Genomic DNA, 19,693 nt, shown 5'->3' on the forward strand with positions numbered 1-19,693 from the left:
AAAGATGGTCTAGTTTGAGACTTTGCTGTGAAAGAAGGTGAGATTTATAGCAGCAAGAATTGAGATAGTCAACAAGGGTATTTCGGTCATTCAGACAGCTCCAGCAGACACGTTGAAAATTATATAATAGTGAAATTCGGACTAATTAATTTAGCCTTAACAAGTAACGAAAGCGCACCGTGAAAACAGTCAAATCTGACAACCTAGTCAGTAGTCACATGGCCACCAATCGCAAATTCTAAAATATTTTTACGTGACCATTTTGTATTTTCTGTTAATTAAATAAAACTAATTTACTGTGTATGACTTCTTCGTGGTTCAAACCTCGCGGAAAGATCTAGGAAACTGATATATCATATACGTACAAAAGAATCTTGACTGAAAAACGTGTTGAATTCTTTTTCTAACGTATTGATCTTATAAAAATATTTAGTATTCTGCTAATATATTTATTTATATAATATAATATATATTTCTTCGACTAATGTTTTTTTTTTTTTAAAACACAAACTGTTGTATTTAAAATAAGTGTTCGATTAGAAGTTTCATTCACATTTGACTAAATTTCAATTCGTAATTATTCAAATCTCAGCGTTCATAACTTCATATATTAATTTGTTGTAGTATTACACTGCCTAACTTCGCTTGAGTTTATGTTATACATGAAATAACACTCTCTTTATATTTTTACTGCATACATTATGCATATTCAGTTTAATCATTTGGTGATATTTTTATTTGGATTTCACGTGAACATGTTATATTCAACCGGAAAAATAGTATTCCAAAATCCAAGTTTCAGGAAAATTATCAAATTTTGGGTATATCGAAGTTATCGTATCGCAAAAATATCAAATTTATCGCATACCAAAAATTTATGTATGGTATGTCAATGGTATAAAATTTTGAAAATATCGGTATCGAAATATCAAAACATTATTTAAAAAACTAACTATATATAATATTTATAAACAATAAATTTTTAAACATATAAGATTTTTTCTGGTTTAAAACGATATAAACCGATATCGTAGCGATATTTCGGTATACCGTCAAATTTCGGTATGATCGATTTATTATTTATATGTATTTTCTTTCAGTACGGTACCAATATAGCATTTTCTTATTCAGTAATTTTCGGTACGATACGATATGATATGTCAGCCTTGATTTAATCACATCGGCCATTAATTAAGTTGATATATTTTTCTATAGTCTCTAAGGATTTAATTACGATTAGGATTTGGATTAAAGCAATAACCAATTTTTGTTTTTCCTTTTTAAAAGTTTTGCTTATTCTGCATTAAAATATTATTTCCCATAGGGCCAAATTAAAGATGTTAGAGCCTAGAGGCTAGAAGCCTTGAACGATTAGGTCAAACAATTTTGAAAAAAAAGATGTATATATACAAGTGTTTTAAAAAGTTCACTTAAGCGATGCTTAATTTTATTTAAGCTTTAATACGTTTAAATTCGATTAAGTGACCGCTTTTTAGAATGGAAGATTTCATTTGTTTTTTTAAAATTTTTTTATATAAATATGTATATTTCTAGTTTAGAACTTGAATTATCTATTAAATCTTAAATTTATGGTTAATCTAACATTTTATTTAATGTTTGTCTTAAAATAATTAAAATTATAATGAAAATTGAAAACGTTTTTCACGCTTAAGATCGTTCTAAGATCGCTTAAACTTGAAAAACTTGAATCTTAACCCACGTTTCGACGTGCTTAACGCTTTTTAGAATCTTGATACATATCATAAGGAACAAATTTGTTCACTTGTCCCAGGCCCAAGTCAGCAATAATTATCGATCAAAAAAAAAAATTTATCAGCGACATTCAATTTTTTTGTCAAAAAAAAAATAAAACAAAATTTAATGTGTGCGCCTGTGAGGTGCTAAATGGACAACGATTTTTAAAAGCATCAAGAAAATCATGTCGCAAAAAAATGTAATTTCATGCTACGTTAATAAGCATATTCAATTATATGCATAAGAGTGTATTGATTAATGTAAAACAAAATTAAATGTATTCGCGACTAATCGAGTTCTCTTTAATAGTACTTGATGTGAGGTTTAAGATGATATAATCAATAATCAATAATCAAAAGAGAATTGGAAAAATACAGTATTTAAGTCAAATCGACTAATATATATACTACGAAAATGGGGTAGACGCATAAATTCGATTTTCCATCACTATGAACGACGATGTGGTAGAATCTAAATATTTAAAGTGAGTTTCACTCCTTTACTATGTAACGAAAAGATAAACCAATGACAAAATATCTCTCAAGATCAGTTCCAAATTTCCAATAATTTGTCAATGCTGGTTTGCATTATAACTTTTTTATTTAGGCTCATTTATGCATATTATTTATGCATCTATTAATTATAATTTTACACCAATCAAATCATTAATTATTAATCAAATCATTAATTATTTATATTACATCAATCAAATCATTGAATTCAAATTATTATATTAATCCTTATAAATAATATTATTTATTGTTAAAAAGACAAAATGATAATTTATCATTTTTATATAAAATTTAATCAATCAAAATCAATAAACTATAATATATCAATCAAATCAAATACTATATTAACTATCATTTCTTATTTATTTTTAATTACATTACATTAATTATCTATATATTATCAATCTTATCACTCATAAGGCCCCGTTTGGTACAAAGATGGAATAACTCATAGATTAGAATGTTGATTGATAATTGATTGATAAGGAAAAATAAATATGTATTTGATAGTTTTTTTTATGTTTGATATGATTTTTAAAAGTGAGATAAGTTAGTATAAATAATTTAGGTTGACCAAAATGTCCTACTCTCAATTATTATTATTAAAAACAAAGTTATTCAAAAGAGTTGTGTTTTTTATTATTTATAGTGAAGGGATATATTTTGATAAACTACTTTTGTAATCAATGTGGACAAATATAATCCAACCTAGATTGTGTTGATGGATTGTCAATAAGCTAGTCCAACTTTTATTAATCCATATCATAGTTCAACTACAAAAATCAATTCAAACATGAGTTTTTTTAACAATCCAGGCTTAATCAAACTTATCAAACTGGGCCCTAGTAGTTGATAATAATGATACGCAATTAGAATTAGAAAAAAATTTCTCGTTTCCATGTAATTTATCCTGGAACATCTTTTGGGTAAGTATCTTTTTGTCGAAATGATTTCAGTACTGCGCACTCGTAAAATAAACCACATAAAACAAAATTATAATAAATAATAAAATAATAATATAACAGATAACCAAACCAACTACATTAACATTGTTATATGATATGCTTGATATATTTGCATACATTTTGAAACTTTGCAGATTACTTTGAATTTGTTTTTTTTTTTGAAGCGAGATTACCTTGAATATTACATGTGCAAGGAAAGTGCACGGAAAAGATAATATTCATCCATAAAAATGCGCTTGGCTACAACAATTTTCATTACAACATTTCTCTCGATACAACATTAGGAATTATACGTATCAGTGCATGTTAAATTTATTCGCTTACGCTCAAGAGACATAACATGTCATGTCTCAAAAGAGTATCAAAAGAGTAACTATCACTATTCACCCTGAAATGAAACAAATAATGGTCCTCTAAAATCCCCAAGTAAAACTCCAGACGATCCAAGTAAATATTTTGTATTTATCCTCGTTTAACGAAAAAAATTAACTCGTGTGGCAAATAAGAACGGGGATGCGCATGTGAATCCACACCGTGATCATTTAAAAACGAAAGAACTCCATCTATGAAACTGAACAAGGAAATGAAAAAGAGAAGAAAAATCCAGTATATATTTTAATTTCCCAGCAAAGGTGATTCTGACTGGAATTCACTTAAAACTTCTAATCCAGGTAAACTTCAAGTATTATGAATACCGATAAACAATAGATTGTTGAGTAAACAATTGAAACACTGTCTCTTACGATCAAATGCCCTTTGCATCAATTCAACTTCAAGGCGGCAAAGGATTCTGCCACATCCATTGCAGCTGCCATATGGGATACATCGCTTGCCTGAATGAAAGAGGGGACGAATCTAAATAAAACTACGATGACTAGCTAGCATGATGTAAGCATACAATGAATAAAAAATATAATATGCACGCACACCCATACTCATTTGCTCAAACAAGTGAAAAGTGACGTTTCTATACTTTTTACCATTTGAATTTGAAGCACACTAGAGCTGGGTTCAGTAGTTCGTAAATCACTTTAAGCCAGGAAACACTTCTTCGAAAAGCACACACATAAAAGATTCCCACAACCAAAGAATGGTAGTGAACTCTAAGTTCCTCTATTGATATGCATCCACTAGCTTTCAGGGAAGGGTCACATTAACAAAGACCGTCTTTTTATGAATAAAAATAAAAACCCATTCCACAAAAAAACATTAACACTTTTTATATACATATGGCTGATTGGGGGTAGTACTGAAACACAAGGGAGAAGAAACCAGAAGAATGAGATCGTTTCTGAAAAAATGCGCGCAAACTTTCAAAGTTAATGTTGATGAACAATTTAGTGCAGCTACGATTGTGATCAGCAATAAAAGTAGCATTCCAAACCTGGCCTTGTGCAAGACCCCTTCCCCCTTTTCCGCCACCACCCTTTCCCCCAATGGGATCCAAAACTTTTTCCAACCATTCTTTGACATTTAATTGCTTGAACTTGCCATCTTTCTCCGGCACACCAGCACACACAAAGGCCTTGTTTACCGTTTCATCCTGACTGAAGACCATAATTGCCATACCCTATTCACCAACCAACAAAATTAAAAAGGCTGGTCTAATTTCAAGTAACTTATGAATCAGAACAGTGGGTAGCAAGATAACGAGTAGGAAACAGCTTAAAACCTTCTCCATGACTTTGATAACTGCTTCTCTAATGGCGGTAGCATCTGAACCAACATTTACATGCGAGATGCAGTAAGCTTTTCCCTTTGAAGAAGCAGCTTCAGCCATTTTCACAGTAATATCAATGGCTTTATGCATATTCTCTTCAGCAATTTTCTTTTTCGCTTTAATCACTTGAGTCTGACAAAAATCTTGAGGTTATTTCTGAATAGGTAATATTCGTCTTGAATTGTCTCGGATGTGTCAAAAAGAAGAGGAACAATGGGGAACGCGTGAACTTTTAAAAATAAATGTATGACTTGATATGACAACAAAATATTCCTACAACCTGGGCTCAATCCAAATTAACACTAGTCCGATCCAGTTTGTCTACCAAGAACAGCGGTTATATTAAGGCATCCTGCATCTTTAGTTAATGGAGAAACCAAGTATGGTATTTACCATCTACTTTGACCCGATAACTAATAACTGACGAATACAATGTTTCCTTGATGTTCAATTCAACTCTGTGGAGAACGTTTAGAACATTTTAGCCATAATTTTTATTGAAGAAATATTATGAGTAACCTCGATTCTACTTACGCGGAACATTTTTGGAAATTCTGGTTACTTATGAACTCAGGAAGAAATTTAAACAAGCAACTGTAATCCAAGTCAAATGCCCATTTCTCATCATCACTTAAACAATTAAAAAAATAAATAAATAAATAGAAAAAGAGGAAATTGGTCTGGCATCTTCATATTATGACTTTTGGAGCCAAGAACAGCTAAATGAGCCTCTGTTGACAACTACCACCACAAAGAATTTACTGAAAGTACCTGAAGCTCGGAGATTTTGGCCTTGAGATCGGCTTTCTTTGCAGAAGGGATAGACGCTCCTTCCACACGGCCCTTTAAAGAGGTTACTTTCTGTTATCAGGGGCAAGAAAAATTAATTCATTAAATCATCAGAAAATATGTCACTGATGGGAACAGAAAGAGTCCAAAAAATCCCTTCTTGAATGAGGACTAGAACATGAATCAGTGGTCAAGGATGTATGATGTTTCTCCCGGTAGGTAGCAAGATAGGGCAGGTTTCAATCTTTACACTATAAATAAACAATCCGTGACTCATGCAATCCAGAATGAAGTGTAAAAACCTGTTCCAGAATGGTTCCTTCAGTCCCGGATGCTTCATTTATCTCCTCTTCAAGGGAGGATGCCAGTTCCATGGCTCTGAAAGCATAATCTAACGTCACTGCCGTAACTCTACGGACTCCCTTAGCAATCCCTTCCTCGGACAAAAGAGCGAATGCCTTGGCTTCCCTCGTATTTGACATATGTGTACCTGTAGACATGAAGAAATGACTTTCGAATCCTAAAAGTTTCCACCTTTAGATAGCAATTAAATTTTCATTATATTTACCCCCACAAAGCTCAACGGAGATTGACAACCAGTCTTCATTATCAGGATTGGCAAGTAGATCCTCCACTTTCTTACCAATTGAAACTACCCTGACAGGGTCAGGATACACCTGCATCAACAGAAGCGAGCACTTGCATCAACATTCAAAGGCAATATAAAACATTTAAGCCTTTGTCTAGATAAATTAAAGAGAGATTGTTTGGAGAAGTTTACCTCCCCAAAAACAGCACGTAGACCTTTTATACTCTTTGCATCAGTCAGCCTGGTCTCCTTTGCGAATACATCCAGCCCTTCTTGTATTTGTTCATTTACAATTGACTCAATTTTTCGCAGCTCCTCAGGCTTTACAGGTGTCCCTATTTCAAGTGTGAAGACAATTGGAAATCTCGTAATGAATATGGCCAAAAAACAACAATAATCTTACCATGAGAAAAATCAAATCTCAATTTTTCAGGAAGAACAATGGAACCTTTCTGGTCAACATGATTCCCAAGTACTTCCTGCACTTAATACAATTTAGTCAAAGAGCACAGTTGAGATATAATTAAAAAGCCACTAGTCTTAGAAGCTTTCATGAACTTTATTCCCGAGCCATACCCTTAGAGCAAAATTCAACATGTGTGTGCATGTATGATTCGGAGCAATCATTGTCCGTCTATCATAGTTAACCTGCTCAACCCAAAATAAAGAGAACTGAAATTAATATGGCATGTGGAATGGCAGAACTCGTCTATGAGAGCACAAAGGAGTGTTTTACACCTTACAAATAGCTTTATCTCCAATATACAATCTGCCAATTTTCCCACGAAATGAGCCAATATGAACAACAAATCCACCGTAGATTTGAACATTGGTCACTTCAATAACTCCATCATGACCTACTAGCGATCCGGTATCATATATCTACAAGGAAATGGACTTAGTCAACTTAGCACAAATGAAAGTATGTCATCACACGCACATGCTTTACTGTTAGATATCAAAGCAAACAGAAATAATGTAGGAACAATATTATGGAGTGCAGAAAATGAAAAGGCTTACTAAGATGCATAAACAGATCAAGTATAATTCAGCGTGTAAGAGGTGAGTTATTCTTCTATGCCTGACAAATCTAGCTCCTAATCCAAGAATTTTATTCATTTACTTCATTCCACAATCAAAATACCTTTTAAACTGTAAGATTATATTTATATGCGATACTTGTGCTCAAATCCATTACGGATCCTTATCAAAACAAAACATTCACCTGACCACCTTGCTCAGCGTAGAAGCTGGTACTTTCCAGGATAATGCCAACCTCTTCATCAGGAGCAACACTTTCCAAAAACTCACTTCCAGTGTAAATAGCCTTTATCACACTTTCATGATCCTAAAATCATGAGCCATGTAAATAGATCGAACTTCAAGTTATATTTGCTACATCAAAAATAAAGTTATGATAGATTTGCATGACTAAGTTCAGATCGATCCAATTTCTTAGAAGAAAATAACTACATAATTCAAATTCAAGTACCTAAGAAACTGTAAGAACATTTATCAAATTTTTTCAGCTTACATCATCATCAATTTAGATCAGCATAACTCTCATTTCAAAATTATAGCAATGATGATGATGATGATGATGATGTATGTCATATTGTCATTACACTCAACGGAAGAGGCAAATAACAATCGCCAGAATAATCAACCATATTTATAATAAACAAAATCAAATTGGAAATCCATTTCCAACAAAAGGAACACTGATTCATAACTATTGGGTTTTCAACAAAAAAACTCTGTTCAGAAACAATGGTGTTAATGATATAACAAAGAGGTTCAAACAGCAATACATCGCAGGCATCATTCAAAATGAGTAACTAGAATGCTCAGGTCTTGAGAAAAAAGGCAATAAAGACAGACATTAATTCCAGCCTCAGAGGGTTCCACAAATAGGTAAGTGGCAAAGTAAAATTCAATCATTAATTAAGTTGTGGATGGGCACAACTGGCACTTCGTAGAAATTCCAAGAATAGAACTTTTTCACATTGATATTAACAGTCATCAATCTCTGTGTAACAACAAAACTAATCGATTGAGCTGTCTACTATATAGAATGATTTTTCAGAAAATAAAATGTGATCATATACCACATGACAGGTATACAAATGACAAACCAAATCATACCGAACTACAACCTAACAAATGCCAAGAACAGCAAATCGACTCATCAAGTATTGAAGCCCCTGTCGTGTAAACAACATATTTTAAAACTCTCTTTTGTTCGAAAGAAAAACTGACAAGATGAATGGGTAATTTGGCAAATTCAAATATGATCTCGATGATGAAGAATAGACCAAGAGCCAACCCAGAATTACCACATAAAAGCACAGTAGAGTCAAAATGATTTTTAAATTTTCAGATCCAACTGAAATGTCGCAAAATTCAGTGCACGTATGTAAAAAAAACTGAAAAAACAAAAGCATGGAATCCACCAACTGCGTCAAAATACAATAGTTTATGATAGGTTCATACAAACAGAGATTAACTTTAAAAGAAAATAAAATGTCATAAATAGGCATACCCATAACAAGCAACTAAATCAGGAAGGTGATTTACATCAAATCATAAAATAAATGCTAGTGTCAATAAAATAATAGTCCGTGGAATGGATTCGAATAATTACAAAATCATGGGAAAAAACCTGTTAAATACAAATCCATCAAGGCACGAACCTGAAACCTCGTGAACTTAAACGAGTCATCTGTAGCAGCAACTCCTCTTTTGTGCAACGCAGATGTTGCATCAGCATCCATGGCTATAATACCACCAGCTTGCTGTTAATTTATACAAAAGAACCCTCCAAGAGTTATTATAGATCGTATTCGCAAATAATACCCCGCCAATTTCGAACGGAACTTATTATCGACAATTTTTCATCCGTCAATATCAAAATTTCACTTTTAACAAGCAGTAAATTAACAACGTTTGATGTCATGTATCTATGAACAAGTAGAACCACAAATCGTACACCTTATTCTGGGCATTCCTTGACCTTTCTCTTGCCTTATCCATAGCCACGTCGAAACCTGCAACGTCAACAGACAGGCCTCTTTCTTCTGCCATCAACTGTGAGACATGAGATGTTAGTATTATTCACATGAAATTTATTTTTTCATGCCCAAAAGTTGGTTGGATAGTCACCTGTGTTAGATCCAGTGGAAATCCATATGTGTCCCATAAGTCGAAAGCATCCTGCATTCATTTGAATATGGGCAGTGAGACAAAGCACCAGCAAATAAACGAGCACCAATGGCCAGCTGGAGTGGCAGAACTTATTTTAACAACTAATTGTGAAATACTTGATCTTGACAAGCAGGAAGCATGTATGATAAGTTTTGCTAAAGCTAAAATCAATGAGACTATAACCTTCGTATTTATGAGTAAATTCCGTTCCATTTCTGGTAAAAACCAATTCGCCTCAGAAAGTTCTATAATTATTAATTATAAATAAAGTCAGTAGATGGCTTATTACAAGTGACGTGTTGTTATCTATTGTTGCCTTGGAGGTTGTAAAGCTAAATCTATCTAGTAAATGTTGCTCCACTAATTTTACTTAAAATGAATGAGAAAAGCATTTTTTATTTTTAATCGGAAACTGAATGAAAAAAGCATATTGAGAAGACAATGCAATATTACTTCCGGTATTCATCAGATGTGGAATTAGAAATGGTTGGTTCGATCCTGACTCTTATCTAATTTGAAGCAGCAATAAACTTCAAATTACTGATTCAATCATATAATTGACAATTATTAATCCATATAAATTACAAATGAGTACTGGTGAGAACAATAAATTATTGTGAACTTGTAACACATTAGTTTAGAACTGATATTGACCATAGTAAACATATCAGAGCATAACACATACAAGAACAAGATAAAGTTGAAATAACAAAAGCTAACAAGAACCCCTTGCCTGCCCGCTGAGGATTGTCCCTTGAACTTCTTGAGAAGCCTTTTTAAATTTCTCGATTCCCTGAAGGAAAGGACAAACAATGTGATAAGTGGATTATAGCCATTGAGCACGGATAGGATAAGCCAGCAATGTCGATAAGATAATAACAAAATTACATGTAGTCAAGGAGCAATTTCTGCATCCACTTAGCTACAAAGTGGTTTGACAAATAGAATATTCATCAATAATCCAACTATTACTGAATACCCTAAAAATGATAGAAATAAATTATAAACCTTCCATCTTCCAAGAACTTTTAAATTCTGATAATGTGGACCAGGTTAAAAATCAGTGTTGCCAATAGTTTAAGAAGTTCTTAGTGTACACTATCTTGCAATTGAATGTCTCAGGTTAATAAACGCTCTAGAGAAATCTGTACTGGTCAAAACATGCAAGTTATACTTTTGAACCATCCCTGTTGGACCCAAAGTAAAGCCAATCCCTGTTGGACCCAAAGTAAAGCCAATCAAATGATAAGGAAGACAAAATCGTATACATACTTTAACCAAAGTCCTGCCAAAGCTGGCTTCTTCATCTGCAATGATCTCCCGAATTTTTATCTTGTGTTGCTTCAGCTCGGGGAAAACATCTCCCATGACATCCATCACCACATCTACCAGCCTGTTTTTTTAATGATATAATCATGGGAAAGACAATACGATTACACCAAATTGATCCATTGACATTATGTCAGCAAACTAAATTAATCACGATTTTAGCTTTAAAAATTTTGTTAATCACCGAATTGAACCAAACAAAAACCATAAAAAAAAACTAGGTAGGAAACTGCTGGGAAATTCCAGCCCATGTGGTCATGGTACCAAATTTTATGAAAATGTCTATAGATGGCCATTACCAAATCTCATTTATTATAACACAAACTACAAGTATGCATCCATGTCAAAATGCAAATTTTGATCAGCTGACAACCAACTTCCAGCATACACAATCATGTAAAAATACATTAAATTAAATTTCTTAAAAAAGCCCAACTCAATTTAGACATTAATCCAAGAGAATACCTCCTTGAAATTAAATTGATGGATAAAATTATTCAAATCGCAACAAGCCAAATAACCCACATTATTTAGATAGCGCCAAAATAAGCTGAATGTGTTATTAAATTATGTACAGTTATGGACACATAAACGCATGCATGCACGCATACACACATGCACACAAAAACATACAATAGACCAGCCTGCGCCAGCTACATGTCATTCAGGTGGATATCTAGTTCAAAGCACTACTCGTTTTTCCGATGTGTACATCAAGTAAATAAACTGATATTACTATTTAAAAAACAAGCATGTCGTTTTGTACCCATTGAAGAAGCCTTGCTGCGCTTTTAAGACTTCAGTACCATATCGCACAGCTCGACGAAGAATGCGCCTTAGTACATACTCACGCCCCTCATTGCCTGCAAATTACCAAATCAACATGGGCTCCAAGTACATCATTTAACTTTTAACAACCCAAATTGAGCATATTACTTAAGGTACCATCAGAAAACATGGAATCTCAACATTATAATAATTGAACTATAGGTAAACAAAATGCAAACAGCTTAATTGCTTAACATCACATCAACTAAAAACAACACTGTTAGAGAAATGTATCAACTTTTCTCAAAAAATGTTTACCGAACTGATGTTGGAGAGAGAGAGAGAGAGAGATGTCCATTCACACCTACTAATGCATTTTGCTAGCTGAAGATAACCACAAACTAGGAATTAAATTGATCACCAAGACAAAATATGAAAATACAGCACTTTACCAGGGCACGAGCCATCAGCAATGGCAAATGAAATTGTTCTAATATGATCAGCCACTACCCTGTATGCCATGTCAACTTTATCCACATCATCAGCTCCAACTTTGCCAGTATATGGCCGGCATCCAGTAGCCTGTTGAAAGGTCAGATTTCAGAAACTACAAGAACTTGATACCACGATGCAACATTACATGAGACCGCAGTAGAGAAGCTGGAAAGTAAAACTATTTTGCTAACAAACACCGTAACATCACATAATCAAAATCTAAAATAATATAGCAGTGATGCAAAACTATTTTGCCAACACAAATAATAAAACTCTAAAATAAGGTAGTGATGAAAAACTATTTTGCCAACACAAACACCATAACAGAAAACAATTTAACTCCAAAGTACATGGTCATGATTCATTTCTGTCAATAAAAAAATACATATTCAAAATCACATTTTTATTTATTCTTGATTATTAGACCAGTAAATTAGCGACAAGAGTATAATTGTAATAATTCTTGAAGGAGCGGACTTAATAAATCGCAGTTTACCTTCTGTATTGCATCAAAGATCGGCAAGAACACATCGGTATCATAATTGCTCATCTTTTTTTGCAAAATAGAAGTCAGTCTCTCGAAACCCATTCCAGTGTCAACATGTTTCGCAGGTAGAGATTTCAAGGAGCCATCAGATTCCCTGTTAAACTGTAAATAGATATCAACAAGGAAAAGTATATCAATGATCTGAGAGAATATGATAACCAGTCACATTCAGACTTGAAATAAGCAGTTTAAGAGCCCATAAACAATGATGAATTGACCTGAATAAACACAAGATTCCATATCTCAATTGCAGTGGGATCATCATTGTTCACAAGCGATGAAGCATCACGATTGCCGATCCTATCGAAATGAATTTCAGTGCATGGGCCACAAGGTCCAGTATCTCCCATCTCCCAGAAATTGTCCTATTCAAACCAGCATATAATTAAACTTTAAAAAAATGGAATGAAACAAGTATTTATGTGACAGGCAGTATGATTTAAACAGCCAGCTACCGAGAGTTTGCATGCTGAGAATGAGGTAAACAACGTGACTATCAAATATATCCATAAATAAATTGAACCTATACGTAAATGACAACTCAAAAGATTTTACTATGCTAAAATTCTATCAAATATGTATATTGCTTCTCATCGTACTATGCCCATGCTTATGCAATACTCCAGTTATGGGCACATTGGTCATTCACCATGTTTTTTATCAGACTTATTTCTTCTACTCAAGCATTTCCTTGTAAGACTGCGTGAATGAGAGGTCACAAAATACCGGCCACAGCCTCCGAGGCTTTATGGTAATAGAAAACAGCAACAGTCTAAGCTGAATTATCTCTTGTTATAGGACTAGTATGTCGTAGTTTCTGTTCATGCATATGTACAGAAGCTGAACATGAATAATGGACATACTTTACATCCAAAAGGCAATACGCGAGCAGGAGGGAGAAATTTGAGCCAATTTTCCTTGGCTTCAGTATCAGGTCGAAGGCCAAGTTTTTCGTCACCTCCAAAATAGGTGGCATATATTCGATCGGTAGGTAATTTATACACCTGAAATAAATAAAATAATGAAACAGGAAAAAGGCAAACACTAATTAAGTATATCATCGGTCTTCCCATATTAATCATAATGATGGATGATATATGAGTTCGCTTACCTTGGTGAGAAGCTCCCAAGCCCATTCAATGGCTTCCTTCTTGAAGTAGTCCCCAAAGGACCAATTTCCCAGCATCTCAAAGAAAGTGTGGTGGTAAGTGTCCTTGCCCACGTCATCAAGATCATTGTGTTTACCACCAGCACGGATACACTTTTGGGTGTTGCAAGCACGGGTCAGTTTGCTTAACTCAGTGTTGGGGTCGGCAGTGCCTAGAAATATGGGTTTGAACTGATTCATCCCTGAGCCCCCAATATAACAAGCATCAGTATTCAATACAACACAAGAAAGGTCACAAGGCCACTACCATCATCTAAAAGTGAGGAAGGAAAGGAAGGGAGGAAAATACAACACCGGCATTTGCAAAGAGAAGAGTTGGATCATTGAGAGGAACGACAGGACTTGATTTCCAATGAACGTGCGCTTTGTCTTCAAAGAATTTGACAAAGGTGTCCCTTACTCTGTTGGCAGGCCATTCCAATTCACTCGCCTGAGATCCCATCAACCGAGATGCTACTTGTATAGGCAGTAACGGCAGTGATGGAGGTGATTTACTTGACGTGATTAGACGTCTGTGGAATAGGAATGTAGTTCTGAAAATTACAATAAATCCAAATTAATTTCAAACCTTCGAACAAATTCACTTTGGAACTTATTATTTGTCACCAGTATAAAATCTCTCACGCATACTTTGCATTACTATAATAACAAAATAAGTTAAACCAAAAATCACAAACTGTTGCTTGCCCAGGAACAGAAAAACTAATATAATAAACATTTTACCTTAACAAGACAACAAGAATCATTTTCAATAACAGAACTGAAACCCAACAAACACTTATCAAGGAAAACTCAAACTTCAGCAAGTTGAGCTTACTAGCAAACAGAAACTTGGGTTGTAAAACGAATCAAAACTACAAAGCAATTGATCAATTCAAACCAGAAGCGCGCGATAAAGATTTTGAGAAAAAAAATCTCCATTTTTCTCTCTCGACTTATCAAGTTTGGAACTTTAAGCAATTTTGTGAACCGCAATGGCTACCTAGTTCAATTTTGTAGCCATCAGCTATCTGTCACAAGCACGTAAAATTATCATGTTACTCCAATTAATTGTATCTAATTTCAATGGATTACGAGTTGAAGTAGAATAAATCGATTCAGGAACGTAAGAAAAAAAAATCGAATCAAATAGGAAAGATACTCGCCGGAAACAAGCCGCCGAGGCCGCTAAGAAGGCCGCCACCAGTGCCGTTTCCTTGGAGGAGCTAGTAACGTCGAATCGCAGACTGCAGTCTTCGTTGCGATAGTTCCTTGTGAGGGTTTTAGAAATTTAGGACATAGTGATGTACGGGCTTGGGCCAGAGAAATGGTTAATTGGGCTTATCGAATGGGGCCCAAAAGGTTAAATTTGACTAAGACTTTCATAACATATACATCATTCGCTTACATAAAATGAATTGAATTCGTCGGGTATAAACACAACGAATATAACAATAATTTATGTTATGTTATTGGCATAATTGATTATTATATACTATATTTAGGTTAATTATTCTATATTTATGACATGATTCTCGGGAATGTGGTGACTACCTATTATAGATGTATGATATTATTAAACTTTTTTTAAAAAAAAAAACCTTTTTTTCAGTAAAATATTCTCTATCCGTAGATTTGAATTCAAAATTGAGAATTAAAGGCGCAAATGTACTATGTTTATGTGAATCGGGATAATTAAGTGATGGCAAAAGATATTCTTTCCGAATAAAGGGGAGGTTATTGGGTTTGATTTATGATATGAATTCCATTAATAATATGCGAATAATACATCAAACCAAAAAAACATTACTCGATGTATTCGAGTTGGTGTAGGAAATAAGCATTTGACTGATCATCATGTAGCATATGCACTACCAACTTTTATCGGACTAGTTTGACATACAAGATTTTAAGTCATGTGGTTTATCTAGTTAGTTAGCATGGTTTGTAAATTAATATACTAGCTCAAAACTTACGCAATGCATATCGAAGAGTGATGTCAATAGAGGTCTACGTCTCATATTCAACAAAAGATAAAATAAAATATTTATGTTACACCAATTTAGAGAGAATAAAAAATAAGGTTTGTCAAAAACAAATGGGTGTATTATTGTGATTTGTGAAAAGTCAAATTAACCATGGTTCTCCTTTCTGGTGTTCAAATTAATATTTGTGTGTCTAATATATAAATATTAATTGACGCTATGAAACAATAGTGGATTGTTAGTGTTGGAACATACGCGTTTTTTTATATTGTCAAAATTAAGCTAAGTTCATAGGTTAACTGATCTTGTCCACCATCAAAAGTAAAGAGAAAAAAGACATAAACTGGATGAGCTAAACTGAAGAGTGAAGACACCAATTGAGTTGATCGTTGACCAGAGCTCAACCGAAAACTTTGAGTAAACTGTATTCAGTTTAGGGAGCTAAACTGAAACAATTTCCCAAAAGCCAAACTGCTCTAAGCTAAACTACACTGCTACAGTCGAGCCAAACTGAAATGTCAAAGCTAAACAAATGCTCGACTGGAACTGCCCAGGAGATTGCGTAATCACAAATAACAAATACTAAATCAATTTAATTCTTGTGGATAAGAACAGTACAGACCTGATGCCGCAAAAGCAGAGCACTCACAGTATACTGTCATGACAGAGAATGTACGAGAAAAAAACAAGTTAACGACATTAATTTGAATTTGAAAGAGTCTTTGCCCGCCAAGTATAAATACAGATTAAGGGCCTATTGAAGAAGCATCCGGGTCCCTAGAAAAGTAATTTCACATATCATTATCAGAGGTAAACTGAAGATAAACTGAACTCTTCAGTTTACCCATATACAGTCAGTCGAGGAACAAAAAGATTACATCAAAGAGTCGAAGAACACAAGCATGCATATCAGTGTATAAGATAAATGAGAAACATTTTGTGTTAAGTATTGAGTTGTAATGCAAGTGTTGTGTTTACGTTTATCAGTTGAGGTACTGCAAATCTCGTTGTAACAAGAATCAGTCGAAGACCAATTTCTTGAGTTTAGGAGTTATGAGATATACGATTGTGTGTAAGTTCTTGTCTAGGAATGACTGTTGCAAAGTGTTGTGATAGTAAAAGTCTTTTAGAGTAAATCATTTCGAGATGGAAGAAGAGGGTGACATATGAGTTTTGAAATCTCCGAACATCCAGAAACAAACTGTTGTGCATATTACTTTCAGTCAATCATTCTCACTCACTCACTAACTCATTTGATTATAGTTTTAATCTGTTAGTCGACTTCATTCCGTACTTATCGTAGTTGTTTGATTAACATAGACACGCGAGAAAGAGACAGTTCATTTGACCAACCTCAACTGAACCAAACTAAGTCATATAGAGTCAACTAATACAACAATATCGAATAAGAGCTTTATTAAAGTAGTCGACCACACCCCTCAATCGATCCCAACAGTTAGTCTTGTAAACCAAGATCCGTTGAAATAATCTATTTGATTTTCTTTTCAAAATAAAAAAAAGAAAAAAATAAAGACCCATCCACGTTCCACAAAAAAAAAATTAAATTTTATATTACTCCGCCAAGTGTGATTTATAAAAAATTAAAAATCTAGTTCAATAGTCCTCTAAGTAAATCAAGGAAAACTTTTAGAAAAACACTTTTTCAGTTTTTTCTTAACAAAATTTTGAAATTTTATTAAGAAAAAGTTGAAAATAATTTCATAAAAGATCTCTCAAACACTAGTTTATCTTGTTTTCTACTTGACCTATATCTGCAAGTGTTTTTCCAATAGAAACCACAATTCTTTTCTTGATTTCTAAAATCTGATCGGTGGTCATGATACTTCAATGTTGTTGGTGATAATTTTAAGTCGGAAATTAGTGTTTGTCAAATTATAATATAAAAAAGCAAAATATAATATATATTTTTTAAAAAATTCTATGGAATTTTTTTTTCCGAACAGAAACATAGGTAGTGTTTCCTAGAAGCTCTTTCAAACACTACAATAGTCATTTTCGTAAATCTTTTTTACAAATAAAATATCAGTTGTGTAATCATCTAGTATGACAACCGTGATCAACAACAAATTTGATTGGTTTTTTTCAAAAATATGCACCATAGTTAACAGTTAAGACATAAAAAAATATTACTCCGTTTTTCACCAAAAAAACAAACAAACAAGATCCAACAATGAACTAACATACATACATCTAGCTCCATCTACTCATCCGAATAATAACTACTTGAATTCTCAAGTTCTGTTCATATTTTTTGCCTCTAAAATTTCAAATCTTTCTCTATAATTCGTACCGAGGTAATTAAATACCACATCTTTTCATTGATTAGTACATTAATTTTTTTTAATGATAATATATTTATGTAACATGCGAGTGTATACTTCATAATAAAAAGAAATTGCTGGATATATTTTTGAGTTCAAAAGCAATCTGAATATTGTGCGTGTGCATGTATTGAACATAAAATTATCACGGTGGTGCATTAATTTCATTAACTATATATTGATAATTTGTCGCATATTATTTTGCATTTCAGCATCAACAAATTAAGAAAGTATATGATTAAAATATCCCTAAATAAAGAAAATTAGGAAAATAATATGTACAAATTAATTTTGCATTCAACGCATTAATTAGCTTTGCATGTGTGAGCATGCCCATTTGCCAATAAATAGCCGATCGACGGGACAAAGCATAGCACCAAAAACACCTTAATTAGTAGTTTATTTTCCAAGTGAGCAAAGCATAAAAAATGAAGAAAATCATGAAGGTGACAACTCTCGTACTCGCGTTTGTTTTGGTTTCTTCTTTGCTAGAAACCACATTTGTGATAGGTGGATCGCCTTTTTGCGACTCAAAATGTGCGGTTAGGTGCTCCAAAGCATTTCTACATCATCGGTGTCTCAAATATTGTGGGATTTGTTGCGAGAAGTGTAATTGTGTACCGTCGGGGACTTATGGGAACTTGGATGAATGCCCTTGTTACAGAGACTTGAAGAATTCTAGGGGTGGAAATAAATGCCCTTGATTTTAAAAAAATGGGTAGGAAAAAATTTGTGTGAGGAACTTGAAATCTTATATATGTATGCTTAATATATGAATATTAATTTCTCTCGTGCAATAATATTCATATGTAATATTTTCCATTTTAAAAATATTAAAATATCAACTTAGTTTCATGAGTATCTCAATATCGTTATCAATAATAGATATTATCCATCTGATGATCGCTTTTTACAATACATGTGAGTTTATCTTAAAAAACATTCTATTTATTATTGGCTACATTTAAGAGAGTTTATGAAAATTTACAATAATGAAGACCAAAAAAATGCATACTATAAGACAATAGAAACAATGAAAACAAATCCGTGAGACGAACATGTGGTAATTGCTCAAGATCAATAAACAAAACAATGGAAAATTTAGTTTCGCACCAAAAGTTCAGTTGAGCTCCAAAGATCATTTTAGCTCCAGAAACGGTACAAAAATCTTTTAACGGCTTTATTTCTGTATCTAACGGCTATATCATTCTTGGAGACTATAAATACAAGATCATGAAGATCAGAAAATTTTTTTTAAGGGAGACTAAAAGGCAGAGGGCGTCGAAACCAGATTTATCAGCTGAGTTGAGAGTTTGCCCTTGGTGTGAAGAACACATCAGAATTCTTGAAGCTTTAACAGTCTAGTCCTTCACATCCAACTCACTCATATATACAAGAGAGATGTATTTCATAGATTAATTCAGTGATAGTTTTAACACAAAGACGTTAAAGATTGTGTTTGTAGTCTTGACATAAGAAACGTTAAACATTATGCGGATTGTGAGGTTGCGGCCTACAATCGAGTGACTAGGAGTTCTAAGATAGG

General features: G+C 33.4%; 2 protein-coding genes across 2 annotated transcripts; one reads left to right on the forward strand and one right to left on the reverse strand.

The window, feature by feature from the left end:
• Positions 1-3,816: 3,816 nt before the first annotated feature.
• On the reverse strand, positions 3,817-15,128 carry LOC140860017 (alanine--tRNA ligase). The gene is made up of 24 exons (XM_073262747.1): positions 14,987-15,128; positions 14,136-14,374; positions 13,785-14,023; positions 13,537-13,677; positions 12,892-13,038; positions 12,623-12,775; positions 12,084-12,213; positions 11,630-11,726; positions 10,807-10,927; positions 10,268-10,327; positions 9,493-9,543; positions 9,322-9,417; positions 9,024-9,125; positions 7,556-7,678; positions 7,069-7,212; positions 6,907-6,978; positions 6,734-6,809; positions 6,523-6,665; positions 6,310-6,418; positions 6,044-6,231; positions 5,724-5,813; positions 4,905-5,084; positions 4,617-4,802; positions 3,817-4,065 (listed from the first exon to the last, which is right to left on the reverse strand). The coding sequence occupies exons 2-24, from the start codon at positions 14,281-14,283 to the stop codon at positions 3,994-3,996; spliced, it is 2,868 nt and encodes a 955-aa protein (XP_073118848.1). The 5' UTR covers positions 14,284-14,374; positions 14,987-15,128; the 3' UTR covers positions 3,817-3,993.
• A 3,414-nt stretch (positions 15,129-18,542) lies between these two features.
• On the forward strand, positions 18,543-18,981 carry LOC140867339 (peamaclein). Its single transcript, XM_073272415.1, has one exon. It carries the CDS (start codon positions 18,576-18,578, stop codon positions 18,849-18,851), a length of 276 nt encoding a protein of 91 aa, XP_073128516.1. The 5' UTR covers positions 18,543-18,575; the 3' UTR covers positions 18,852-18,981.
• The last annotated feature ends 712 nt before the right edge of the window (positions 18,982-19,693 follow it).

The sequence above is a fragment of the Henckelia pumila genome, chromosome 4 (assembly GCF_033568475.1).
Source record: "Henckelia pumila isolate YLH828 chromosome 4, ASM3356847v2, whole genome shotgun sequence".
NCBI classification, from domain to species: domain Eukaryota; kingdom Viridiplantae; phylum Streptophyta; class Magnoliopsida; order Lamiales; family Gesneriaceae; genus Henckelia; species Henckelia pumila.